Source organism: Rana temporaria, chromosome 6 (genome assembly GCF_905171775.1).
Source record: "Rana temporaria chromosome 6, aRanTem1.1, whole genome shotgun sequence".
In the NCBI taxonomy this organism is placed as follows: Eukaryota; Metazoa; Chordata; class Amphibia; order Anura; family Ranidae; genus Rana; species Rana temporaria.
In genome coordinates this window covers 187884513-187898658 of record NC_053494.1, presented here as the reverse complement: position 1 = coordinate 187898658, position 14146 = coordinate 187884513, and the positions used below count along the sequence as shown (strand labels likewise).

Below are 14146 nucleotides of genomic sequence, written 5' to 3'. Positions count from 1 at the left end.
CTTTTACACGGGGTGGACTGCGGCTGTGATCCACTTGATCAGCAAGGGATCTCTCCGCCGATCCCCCCTGAGCAGGCAAATAAAAGGTCCGTGTCAGCTCTGCATAAGCGGATCACTCTCCTCTATGGGCAGTCAGATGTAAATGGACCGCCTGTCTGTTTATACCCCACTGCCATCCGATCCGCTGGACAGAAGGGAAAAGGATCCCGATTTGCCTATTTTTAGTGGATTAGACACATGTCTGTTTACACTTAGGCCCCGTACACACGACCGAGTTTCTCGGCAGAATTCAGCCAGAAACCTCGGTCGGAGCTGGAATCTGCCGAGAAACCCGGCCTTGTGTACACTTTCGGCCGAGGAAGCCGACGAGGATCCTTGCGAAGAAATAGAGAACATGTTCTCTATTTCCTCGTTGTTCAATGGGAAATTTCGGCTCGCCGAGATCCTCGGCGGCTTCACAAGGAACTCGACGGGCAAAACGATGTGTTTTGCCCGTCGAGTTCCTCGGACGTGTGTACGGGGCCGACTGTACCATAGAGAAGAATGGAGGTTCTGATCAGGTGAAAAAAAATAGTGTTTTGTTTTTTTCTTCCATTTATGTATTTAACTGTAAATATAATAGATGAAAGCAAACTATTCTTGTTTTTACAGGTTTTGTGGTGACATGCTTCCAGATGACATCATCAGTACAGGTATGTATCAGAATATCGCAATTACTGGTAATTAAAAATGTTAAGGGCTACATTATCCACTTCCCGACCGCCGCATGTATATGTACGTCCACAGAATGGCACGTACAGGCAAATGGGCGTACATGTACGCCCTTGCCTTCTAGCGGGTGGGGGGTCAGATCGGGACCCCCCCGCTACATACGGCGGTCGGATTCCCACGGGGAGCGATCCGGGACAACGGCGCGGCTATTCGTTTATAGCTGCTCCGTCGCGATCGCTCCCCGGAGCTGAAGAACGAGGAGAGCCGTATGTAAACACGGCTTCCCCGTGCTTCACTATGGCGCTGCATCGATCGAGTGATCCCTTTTATAGGGAGACTCGATCGATGACGTCAGTCCTACAGCCACACCCCCCTACAGTTGTAAACACTCACTAAGTGAACACTAACTCCTACAGCGCCCCCTGTTGTTAACTCCCAAACTGCAACTGTCATTTTCACAATAAACAATGCAATTTAAATGCATTTTTTGCAGTGAAAATGACAATGGTCCCAAAAATTTTTCAAAATTGTCCGAAGTGTCCGCCATAATGTCGCAGTCACGAAAAAAAAAACGCTGATCGCCACCATTAGTAGTGAAAAAAAAAAATGAATAAAAATGCAATAAAACCATCCCCTATTTTGTAAACGCTATAAATTTTGTGCAAACCAATCGATAAACGCCTATTGCGATTTTTTTTACCAAAAATAGTTAGAAGAATACGTATCGGCCTAAACTGAGGAAAAAAACATGTTTTATATATGTTTTTGGGGGATATTTATTATAGCAAAAAGTAAAAAATATTGATTTTTTTTTTCAAAATTGTCGCTCTATTTTTGTTTATAGCGCAAAAAATTAAAACCGCAGAGATGATCAAATACCACCAAAAGAAAGCTCTATTTGTGGGGAAAAAAGGACACCAATTTTGTTTGGGAGCCACGTCGCACGACCGCGCAATTGTCTGTTAAAGCGACGCAGTGCCGAATCGCAAAACCTGGCCTGGGCATTTAGCTGCCTAAAGGTCCGGGGCTTAAGTGGTTATACAACACGTAATCTGTAGGGTTTTTATCTGACCCATTTTTTCACCCTGTATTACAAAAAAACTATTTATGCAATTAGATAACATATTTTAGATTAAGATTTTTCTTTTACTCTGCTCAAACCTAATGTCCTTTCACATGTGTAGCCTACTGACCCTTTTGTCAGACAGATTCTTCATCTCTACTGCATCAGCTGCACTGCATAGTCAAAGCACATCACAGTCTGCTGATTGGATAGTGAAGGAGCAGCAGCAGACTGATAAGGTTGTCCTTGTTTTCACACTGCTCTCTCCCCCAGTCACTCTCCCACATTCCCTTTTCAGCACATTTGTATGCAGCAGAGTTTGGCTAGCCCATAGTGTCACCCCTCCATCTCCAGCTGGATTGCTACTGTGCAGGCAATTATTGAACGTTAATGCCAAGACAAATTCAAGAACTTTCACAATTTGCAAATAATACCTTTATTTTTTTAACCAAATTCTTAACTGTTTAACCACTTACAGACTGGAAGATTTTCCCCCTTAATGACCAGGCCATTTTTTGCAATATGGCACTGTGTCGATTTAACTGATAATTGCACGGGCGTGCAACGCTGTACCCAAACAACATTTACATCCTTTTTTTCCCACAATTAGAGCTTTCCTTTGGTGGTATTTGATCACCTCTGCGTTTTTTTATTTTTTGCGCTATAAACAAAAAAAGGGCGACAATTTCGAAAAAAAAAGCTATGGGGCAGATCCACATAGATCTGCACCGGCACAGCGTATCTAAGATACGCTACGCCGCCATAACTTACTTGGCTTTGTTTCAAATCCAAAACGAATTCGCGCCGTAATTTACGGCGGCGTAGTGTATCTCTGGCGGCGGAATTCAAATCAGCGATTAGGGGGCGTGATTAATTTAAATGAAGTGCGTCCCCGTGCCGAATGAACTGCGCATGCTCCGTTTCCCGCTGTGCATTGCGCGAAATGACGTCGCAAGGACGTCATTTTTTAAACTTAGATGTGACTAACGTCCATCCCGATTCATGGACGACTTACGCAAAAAAAAGAAAAAATTCAAATTTCGACGCGGGAACGACGGCCATACTTAACATGGCAAATCTAACTATACGCCGCAAAAAAGCAGCTTTAACTATACGCCGGAAAAAGCCGTCTAGAGATGACGTAAGAGAATGCGACGGCCGCACGTATGTTCGTGGATCGTCGTAAATAGCTAATTTGCATACCCGACGCCGAAAACGACGTGAACGCCACCCAGCGGAGCCGAAGTATTGCATCTTAGATCCGAAAGGCTTACGAGGACATATACCTGTCGGATCTAACCCAGATTCCGTCGTATGTTGGTTTGAGGATCCAAACCAAAGATACGACGCGGGTAATTTGAAAGTACGCCGGCGTATCAGTAGATACGCCGGCGTACTCTGTCTGTGGATCTGACCCTATATTTTTTACTTTAGCTCTAAATACCTCCATTCATTTAATTTCATCTGATCCCCCTTGTGTTTTAATTACTGGTATGGACAAATCTTTCCTTTTTTTTATTAGTATATCTTTCAACTGTGTGTTTTTAATCCATTCCCAAAATTGTGCCCCATTGCCCGAAAAAAAAAAAATAGTTCCTGTTAGTGAAATTAGGGGTGAGTTGTATTCCCATTTCGCTTGCCTGTGTGTTTTATCCCATATCTTAACCTCTTCAGCCTCGGAAGGATTTACCCCCTTTCTGACCAGAGCACTTTTTGCAATATGGCGCTGCTTCGCTTTAACTGACAATTGCACGGTCGTGCGATGTTGCACCCACACAAAATGTATGTCCTTTTTTTTCCCACAAATATAGCTTTCTTTTGGTGATATTTGATCACCTCTGCGGTTTTAATTTTTTGCGCTATAAAGAAAAAAAGAGCAACAATTTTGAAAAAAAGCAATATTTTTTACTTTTTGCTATAATAAATATCCCCACCCCCCCCCCCCCCAAAAAAAGGTAAAAAAAAAAAATTCTTCACCACTTTAGGCCGATATGTATTCTTCTACATATTTTGGGTAAAAAAAATTGCAATAATTGTATATTGGTTGGGTCGCGTAAAAGTTATAGCATCTACAAAATAGGGGATAGATTTATGGCATTTTTATTATTTTTTTTTACTAGTAATGGCGGCAATCTGTGATTTTTAGCGGGACTGCGACATTGCGATGGACAGATCGGACACTTTTTTGGGACCATAGACATTTATACAGCGATCAGAAACAGCACTTATTACTGTGTAAATGTCACTGACAGGGAAGGGGTTAACACTAGGGGGCGTTCAAGGGGTTAAATGTTCCCTCGTGTGTGTTTCTAACTGTGGGGGGATGGGACTGACTGGAGGAGGAGACATATCGCTGTCCCTAATTACTAGGAACAGCATATCCGCCTCTCCTCCCCTGTCAGAACGGGGGATCTGTCTGTTTACATACACAGATCCCCGTTCTGGCTCTCGTGCCTGCGATCGTGGGTGGCCGGGAGACATCGCGGCCACCGTCCGTGCATATCGGGTACCCACGGCGCGCAACAGGCGCACGCCTGTTATCGCCCTTAAAGGTGCCGATGTACACCTACGACGATTTGCAGGAACGAGCCGACCTGCCGCAGTATAATGACGGCGGCTAGTTGGCAAGTAGTTAAACTATATATTTTTTTTCTGCCTGCAGTTCCGCTTTAATGGCCCAGACCTCCCAAAATTGGTATTCTAGTTTTATGCATGGTGTATTTTTATATGTCTGCCTGAGATTCTGCTTCAGACCACCCAAAATGTATAGAATTGTTTTTAGTATGTGCTGGAGCGTTAATCCACCCAACAGTTGTTCATAGCTGCCTTTGAGACTCTGGATGTGAAATCCTTGGGCTTGAGTTTCCAGCTCTGTCTACATGTGGCAGCAGTTTTGACAAAGTTCTAACCTACTTGTTGGAATCTTCATTTAGTCCATATTGTGTGGAAACACCCCTTTTACAGTAGTGTGCCCGAAATTACATTTTTAGCTGGCATGGTATGTCCATGATCCATGGAGTTATACTTTAACCACTTCCTTACTGGGCACTTAAACCCCCTTCCTGACCAGAGGACTTTTTGCGATTCGGCACTGCGTCGCTTTAACTGACAATTGCGCGGTCGTGCGACGTGGCTCCCAAACAAAATTAACGTCCTTTTTTCCCCACAAATAGAGCTTTCTTTTGGTGGTATTTGATCACCTCTGCGGTTTTTATTTTTTGCGCTATAAACAAAAATAGAGCGACAATTTTGAAAAAAAAATAAAAAATTTTACTTGTTGCTATAATAAATAGCTCAATTTTTTTACGTTTTTTTTTTATCCTCAGTCTAGGCCGATACGTATTCTACATATTTTTAGTAAATAAAAAAAAAAATCGCAATAAGCGACTGGTTTGCGCAAAAGTTATAGCGCCTACAAAATAAGGGACAGAATTTTTTTTTTTTATTATTTTTTTTTTTTACTAGTAATGGCGGCGATCTGCGATTTTTATTGCGACTGCGACATTATGGCGGACACATCTGACACTTTTGACACATTTTTGGCACCATTCACATTTATACTGCAATCAGTGCTATAAATATGCACTAATTACTGTATAAATGTGACTGGCAGGGAAGGGGTTAACACTAGGGGGTGAGAAAGGGGTTAAATGTGTACCCTAATATTAGTGTTCTAACTGTAGGTGGAGGGGGGGTGACTGGGGAGGTGACCGATCTGTGTCCCTATGTACAAGAGACACAGATCCGTCTCCTCTCTCCCCTGACAGCACCGCTGTCTGCGAGAGCCGGGAATGAGAAATGATCTCATATGTAAACATATGAGATCATCTCTCATTGGCCGCACAGATCGCCTAGGAAACGGCCACTCCGATTGGCCGTTCACGGCGATCTGTGATTGGCTGTGTCCAAGGGACACGGCCAGCACAGCAGTTCCCCGCTGAGCGCTCGGGGAACGAGCAAAGGGGCGGCCGTAAAAAGATGGCCTGCTAGAGATTGGGAGCCGCGCTGCGGCCGTACAAAGTCGTACGGCCCTCAGCTAGTGGTTAAAGAAGGAAAATGTATATTTATCTGGTCTGAAAACTGTAGATGGGAATGACCGTGATGTGAGGAGGAAGCAGAGGGATTGTGTCCCCTGCTTCTAACAGCCACTGTATAAGGTAGAGCCAGATATATACAGTGGATATAGAAAAAAATCAAATTTTGTTGCTTTGCAGCCTGAATTTAAGGCAGACACAGTTTTTGTTTTATCCAGCTGTATTTACGAATGCAACTTATAACGTCCAAGTGAAAGATATACACCAACATGTCAGAAAAAAAACAGAATCACTGAGTTGGAAAAAGGATCACCCCCCATATGTCAGTCTTTTTTTAGATCACCTTTTTCTTTAATTACAACCTTTAGTCTGTTGGAATATGTCTCTAATAACTTTGCACATCTGGGCCCAGATTCACAAAGGACTTACGACGGCGTATCTCCTGATAGGCCGTCGTAAGTCCGAATGTGAGGCGTCGCATCTATGCGCCTCATTCATAGAATCAGATACGCCTCACTGTTGCCAAGATACGACTGACGTAAGTCTCTTACGCCGTCGTATCTTGGGGTGCATATTTACGCTGGCTGCTAGGGGCGCTTCCGTATATTTCCGCGTCGAATATGCAAATGAGCTAGATACGCCGATTCACAAACGTACTTGCGCCCGGCGTATTAAAATACGCTGTTTACGTATGGCGTACGACCGGCGTAACTTTACCCCTCATAAAGCAGGGGTAAGTCATGTTAAGGTATGGATGTCGGAAACGTCGGAACAGCGTCATATTTTACGTCGTTTGCGTAAGTCGTCCGTGATAGGGGATGGGCGTAGGTTACGTTCACGTCGACTAAACATTGAGGCGGCGTAAGTTAGGGAGAAAATTTGACGTGATACTGAGCATGCACTTGCCTGTCTAAGTTGCGGAGTCGTAGCGTAAATAGGATACGCTACGCCCGCACAAAGATACGCCCTCCTACGTGAATCTGGCCCCTGGACTTTGCAATATTTCCCACTCTTATTTGCAGAACTTCTCAAGTTCAGTTAAATTTGATGGTGACTGTTCGTGGACTACAAGCTTGTGACTTTAAAGGAAAAGAGTGCACTGCGTTGTATTTTCTTTCCTTCCCTTCTTAATGGTAATATCAAGAGAATAGATTCTTCTTTTTTTCTTTCTTTATTTGTCAATGTTAATACATTTTTCAATAATCACCTCTAAAACCCCAAGCCCTTTCCCCAGTTACGGGGGTTTTCACACATATATTTCTCTCTCATAGGGGTGTAGGTGTTATTGAACAAACAATGATATTCTAGCAATTGCTCTATACATTACTTAGACATGTGCATTTGTTTTTGTCCGAATTTCGGAAATTTTCATATCATTTTAACAAACAAAAATGAACGTGCAGAATCCATATTCCAAAAGATCCAAAAGATCCGACATAAAAAATGCTTTATTTTAGTTTTCGTTGCTACAACAGTTCAATATAGATAGAAGATTCGACATGGAGCTGACAATAGCAATCTGTGTCTATCGAACCTGTGGTCAAATGTGTCTAACCTAACTCTATTAGTCCAAGATTATTCTACATAGAGAGGAAAGATTCGACATAGAGAGAAAAGATTCGACATTATAGAGACAGTGTTGGGGTAAAACATTCGACATGAACAACAAAGATTCGTCGAAGCAGCGAAAAACATACAAACGTTGAATCTGTCATTGAAGGCTTATGGTGTCTGTCGAAAGTTCTAACAAGATTCGACAAGTAGCTAAACTGTACGATGCTGCAATCGTACATTTCTGGACAAATGCTCAGCCTAGAGGCTATTGTAAAATTTGAATGTTGGTTGACTAGTAATAATAATTTATAAATATAATTATTACTAGTGTCATACAAGATTAGAATTCTTCTATAGCTTGTGGGCGGAACATTCGGCCAGAAATGTACGATTGCGTCGTCGTACAATTTAGCTGCTCCGTCGAATCTTCTTAGAACATTCTACAGACACCATAAGCCTTCAATGACAGATTTTACCTTTAATTCGGATTTTCGGACGAATGCATTTTTTTACGAAACAAAATAAATAAAAACTAATTTCGGGAGTAACTAAATTAATGTATTTTTCGGACAAAAAAACAAATTCCAAAACAAAATATTTCAGTGTGCACATGTCTACTTTTGACTCATCATTCCAGTGCAGCTCACTGCACAAAAAAAACATGACCCTTTTTTATTATGATATTAATTTGTATTATTGATTGTGAGTTAATATTGTGATGTGTACCATTCAAACCTATTGGCATTGCACCATGATTAGTGTGTTAATGTGTGTTGTGGGATCATGTGTTAACATAACACATCTGGGTACTTGGGTTATTAGACATTATTAGCCACCAGTGAAGTTCTCTCTTCTTTGAGTCTTTACCGGCTCTGGCAAAGGGAAGGGTGCCTATGATGCCAAGTATACAGATCAGAGGTATCTTATCCAATTATGAGCCCAGCCACCTCCGATCCATTTACCTAATGTTACAGGCACCCGCTTCTTGTTGGAGTGGATGAATTGTAGCAGCATAAAAAAGCATTATGAACAGTGGGCCAGATTCATGTAGAATTACAGCTGCGTAATGTATCCCATTTACGTTACTCCGCCGCAAGTTTTCAGCGTAAGTGCTTGATTCACAAAGCACTTACCTGTAAACTTGTGGCGGCGTAGCGTAAAGCCGTCCGGCGCAAGCCCGCCTAATTCAAATGGGGCGTGTATCATTTAAATTAGGCGCGTTCCCGCGCCGAACGTACTGCGCATTCTCCGTTTTGAAATTTCCAGCCGTGCTTTGCGCGAAATGACGTCACCCGACGTAATGTTTTAAATGGCGACGTGCGTTACGTACTTTCGTATTCCCGGACGACTTACGCAAAAAAAAAAAAAAATTGAAATTTGACGCGGGAACGACGGCCATACTTTAACATGGGCTGTCTAATTTTACACCACCTAAATAGCAATCGCAACTTTACGACGGGAAAAGCCGACTAGCGACGACGTAAGAGAATGCGACGAACGCGCGTACCTTCGTGGATCGCCGTAAACAGCTAATTAGCATACCCGTCGCGGAAAACGACGCAAACTCCACCCAGCGGGCGCCGAAGTATTGCATCCTAAGATCCGAAGGCGTACGAAGCCGCACGCCTGTCGGATCTTAGCCAAATGCCGTCGTATCTTGGTTTGTGAATTACAAATAAAGATACGACGCGGCAAATTTGAAAGTACGCCGGAGTATCAGCAGATTTTTTGGTGAATCTGGCCCAGTGCTGATCTGGCATTGTTGAAGAAGGGAAAGACCTTTAAAAATGTACTTTTCCTTTACAAATAAAAAATCACGATAATTTTTTCCCCCCTAGCATTGAGTTACAGTTTTCCCTTTACACAGTCTGGAATTTCACATCAGTTGTGGCGGATTCCTAGAAAAAATAGGATATAACATCTTGACTTGTTATTTTAGAAAGAGTTTAACCCAAACAGAATTGTAAAATTATTACAAGCTCTTAGTCACACGTCTCCTAAATCTGTGTTTTTCTTGTTTTTAGGGAATGTCATGACGTTAAAATTCTTAACAGACAGCTCCATCGTCGGAGGGGGATTTAAAATCAAGTACTCGGTTATGGAACCACCTTCCGAATTTAAATTTGAACCGAACATCAATGCGACGTTGGAGGCCGACCCTGACATTTAAACGTTGAATAAAAACATTAGCACACAAGTTGTTGTGAATGCAGAAATCAAGCCGAATGGTTCAGGCGGTGACTCATCCATCTTCGCTCTGGTGAACGTAGACTGCACTGGGCAGAGCGCCAACCCACTTGAATGAGAGATGACTGAAACACTTAATGTCCAAAACGACTTTGATAAATGACTTCTTTCCATGTAATACAGTTATGATGTTGATTAATTACTGAAAAGCTGGTGCCTTCACATCATCACTACATATACTGTTATGTTAAAGGAAACCTGTCCTTAAAGGAAACCTGTCCTGAAAGAAACATCTGAGTAGCCATTGGTGGCCTACTTCTGAAATGATAGTTGCCTGGTTGTTATGATGTTTTTTTGACTCCAATGATTCTGCAAAACAAAAGAAAAAAAAATGGTGCTAGATTTGGATTTTCTGAGGTTTACCAGCACTCCATAAAACAGGAGACCACCCTCAACAAAAAGGGAAAGGACCCAGAGTTGAGAATCAACACACATACAATCCAATGAGCGGGCCAAACAAATGCCCAAGAGTCCAAGGTAATTTTATGATAAAATAGTTTCATAGCCAAATTAAGCCTTCTGCTTTGAATCAATTATATCATTTGATTACCTTGGACTCTAAGGGCTTTTTCACACGGGCGGCCAGTTCCGGTCCGCCTGCCAGTTTTTTAGGCGGACCTGACTGGGCGCTCCGTGCTCCTCTATGGAGCAGCGGATGTCAGCGGTGACATGCCCGCTGACATTCGAACCACTCCGCTCCGCCAAAGTGTGACGGAGGAAAAACCTACTTTTCCATCCTTCTGGCGGATCGGATCGGGTGAACACGGACCGACGGTCTGTGTTCATCCGATGCCCCCATAGGGGAGAGCGGAGAAAAGACAGGGCGGTCCCTGCACAGGGCGGTCCCTGTCATCCGTCGGCTCAGCGGGGATCAACAGAGCGATCCCCGCTGAGCAAGCGGAGGTTCACGGGGCGGATCATTACTGATCCGCCCTGTGTGTAAGGGGCCTAATGCTGCGTACACACGGTCTGAATTTCCGACAACAAATGTCCATCGGACATGTGCTGTCGGAAATTCCCACAACAAAAATTTGAGAGCAAAAATTTGACAACAAAACAAAACTGAAGAGCCGCACTGGCTATTGAAGTTCATTTTTCTCGGCTCATCATATGTGTTGTATGTCACCACACTCTTGACGTTCGCAATTTCCGACAACATCTGTGTGTATGCAAGACAAGACAACATCCGCCTGAAAAAAAATCAACGGTTTTGTTGTCAGAATGTCCGATCATCTGTATGCGGCATTAGACATTTGTTTAGCACTCTCATTCTGCATCACTGACTCAAAACTAGTATACAGCCAATAAGGTCAGAAATGCTGGCCTGCATATTGGGTGTGGTCCAGAGACTCAAACTATTGAAGTCAGAGGATATGCATGACACCCAGGAAACTAGCTCTTTGAGAAGGGGGTCAACCATGGTGGGCAAGACATGTTTCTACTGATGAATTTCCTTTATAAGAAAAACTTAGTTAAGCAATGTTTGTATTTAAAATTGCTACTTAACATAACCAGAGTATTGCTTAAAAAAACTACAACCATTTTTGGTAGGAATAACATATCCCATAATCACCACACCATACACACACATTGTGAAAAAAAGGGGGGGTGGTGTCAGCGCTGTGAATGAATGCAAATGGGAATGGTGCAGAAAACTCACAACGTGAGTAACTGAACCAGGGGGTGTAGATGGATATGTGTATAAAAACAAGTGCAAAACAGACCAATATGAACTGTGATGAAAAAGAAATACTCAAAACAGGCAGGTGGGTACAGGTACAATGTGAACCTCAAATGCAATAAAATAGTGGCAAATAGTGTCATATGACCATAAACAACCAAACACGTGAAGTGCTAACCAAAACAAAAATAGGTGAAAGTCCATATACAATGTATATTATTTGGATGTATATATAAATGTGTATAAATAAAGTCTCTAGACAGTGCTCGCAAAAAAATTAAATCCAAAGAATCTGTGCTGGAAAAGGAAACACCTCTGGTGGTTCCTAACTGCTCACCTCCCGGCTATAGCACTGATAGCCAAATGGACTCCAAAGTTGTAAACACAGATAGATGCAGCAACACTTAGAGATGGCTGAAGGACTCAGCAGTGGATGGACATGTAAGGCCTTGTACACACACCTCTGGCGGATTTTGATCTGATGGCTGTACACACCATCAGATCAAAATCCCCGCGGAATACATCCGCAGTAACATGCCACGGCGTCGCCGCGACGATGACGCGGCGACGTGCGCGACCCTGGAAGGTAAATACTTCCACGCATGCGTCGAATCATTATGACGCATGCGAGGGATGGGAGCGGACAGACTGATCCGGTGAGTCTGTACAGATGACCGGATCAGTCCGCTGGACTGGATTCAAGCGGATAGATTTCTTAGCATGCTAAGAAATTTTTATCCGCTGGTAATCCATAGGCTGGATTTTTTTCCGCTGGGAAATGTCCACTCGGACGTACACACGACCGGATCTATCTGCTGGAACTGATCCGCGGATCAATCCCAGCGGATCGATCCGGTCGTGTGTACAGGGCCCTAAGAGACATCAAAGGAATCATGGCACAGTACTGCGAGGACACTAGGAAAACGAAAATGAATCACATATACATGCACTCACATGGAGGCTATGAATAGTGGGCCTATCTCCGACGAACACCGAGTTCGTGAGTGGTCCTAGACGGTTTCAGCAAATCCTCCTTGCTGTTCCTGCTTCACCCAGTGGACAGACACTAGGGCCGGGTATGTCCCTCAGAGGATATAGGTATAGGGGGAAGAAGGCAAAATCATAGCACAATACTGCAGTAAAATATGTGTGGTTATTATATAAAAATCAGGATAAAAAACGCACATTTAAAAAGGATGTCACCGTGCACATAAACCATACGAGCAGCGAGCTCGTCTCCCTGCGTCAGGCGTGTACGCAATAGAGTCTTGAGACTTGAGGGGGAGGGGGTTGGTGATGGCTGCTGGGAGAGTAAGTACACCTTTGTTTTAAAGTTTACTCTCGCTTTAATGCTGCAGTATCCTGGGCTGTCATTCTGATCCTCACTTTACCACCAAGTGAGACACTGGGGTTGATTTTCTAAAACTGGAGCACTCAGAATCTGGTGCAGCTGTGCATGGTAGCCAATCAGATTCTAATTTCAGCTTGTTCAATTAAAGGGGTTGTAAAGGTAAATGTTTTTTCACCCAATAATGCGGCACGCCGGGGGGGGGGGGGGGGGCGGGGCCGAGTGATACAGTGAGCGGCTGTATCACGGGAGCGCGCCCACAGGAACTCAACACCATGCGAGCTCGCATGAAGGTGTTAAGTTCTTGGTAGAGGAGCGAGACAGCCGCCGAGGGACCCCAGATGATCAGGTTCGGAGACACTCTGTGCAAAACGAGCTGCAAAGTGGAGGTAAGTATAACACGTTTGTTATTAAAAAAAATAAATAAATTGTCTTTACAACCCCTTTAAGCTTTGACAATAAAACCTGGAAGCTGATTGGTTTCTATGCAGAGCTGAACCAGATTGTGCACTCTCCAGTTTTTGTAACTCAACCCCAGTGACCTTGTTTCGATATGCAGAATGGGAGTTTCATTCTTCAGCCTTCACTGGTTGGCTACTTTTTCCAAGTTAAATCCTCACCAAACAGTGAAGGGAGGATCGGCTTGACAAAGTCACAATTTTCATCTTGAATTGATTCAACAACAGCAACCTTCCATATTTCTCCTTAAGCCTTCCATATACAGTAAAACCTAGGTCGTTCCAGAAACATGCTTGTAATCCAAAGCACTTGTATATCAAAGCAAATTTCCACATAAGAAATAATGGAAACTCAAATGATTCGTTCCACAACCATTTATTCATAAATCCTTCCATTTATAGTCCATATAAATATATTATAGCAATGTGATACATTGTGTAACCATAAAATGTCCATCCACAAATGGAAGCCTCCACAAGGGGATTAGAAACAAAATCCAGCAGGAGCTACAGAGTATAAAAGAGAAGAGAGGCTAAGTGTAGCAATATGTTGTTAAATGTTGTACCTTCATTAAATGTAACCATATTGCTACACTTAGAGGTGCCTCTCTTCTCATTTATACTCAGCTGTGGCGTGATGATATGTGTATATCAAGACATCGCTTGTATATCAAGTCAAAATGAATTTAAAAATGTAGCTTGTCTTGCAAAACGCTCTCAAACCAAGTTACTCTCAAACCAAGGTTTTACTGTATAATGAAAGGAGATTTTTGCAACATCAAAATTAACGTGAGGCCCAATCGGCTTTTCTGGTTTGTTATGGTCTATGCCCACCAGCAAACTTATTTCTAGATTACAATGAAATGCCTCTGCACTGGCATCTTCTAAACCACACCAAGAACATAAGTAAACTATTCTGTAAGCACCTCGCTTTCATGTCTGTATTATCTCTAGAAGTCAGTGTTAGAAAAGGTAATTTATGTTATGAAGTTGGATATTATTTAATAAAACTATTTCAAATATTTGAATTTATTGCTAATTAGTGGGAAT

General features: G+C 42.8%; 1 protein-coding gene across 1 annotated transcript in view; it reads left to right on the top strand.

Moving 5' to 3' along the window:
* The window catches only part of TNFAIP6 (TNF alpha induced protein 6), a 56592-nt gene extending 46507 nt beyond the window's left edge, over nucleotides 1-10085 (top strand). Inside the window, exons 5-6 of the mRNA XM_040358004.1 lie at nucleotides 652-692; nucleotides 9387-10085. Coding sequence (XP_040213938.1) covers nucleotides 652-692; nucleotides 9387-9532 — 187 coding nt within the window. The 3' untranslated portion in view covers nucleotides 9533-10085. The remainder of the gene's footprint in view (nucleotides 1-651; nucleotides 693-9386) is intronic.
* Nucleotides 10086-14146: the final 4061 nt, after the last annotated feature.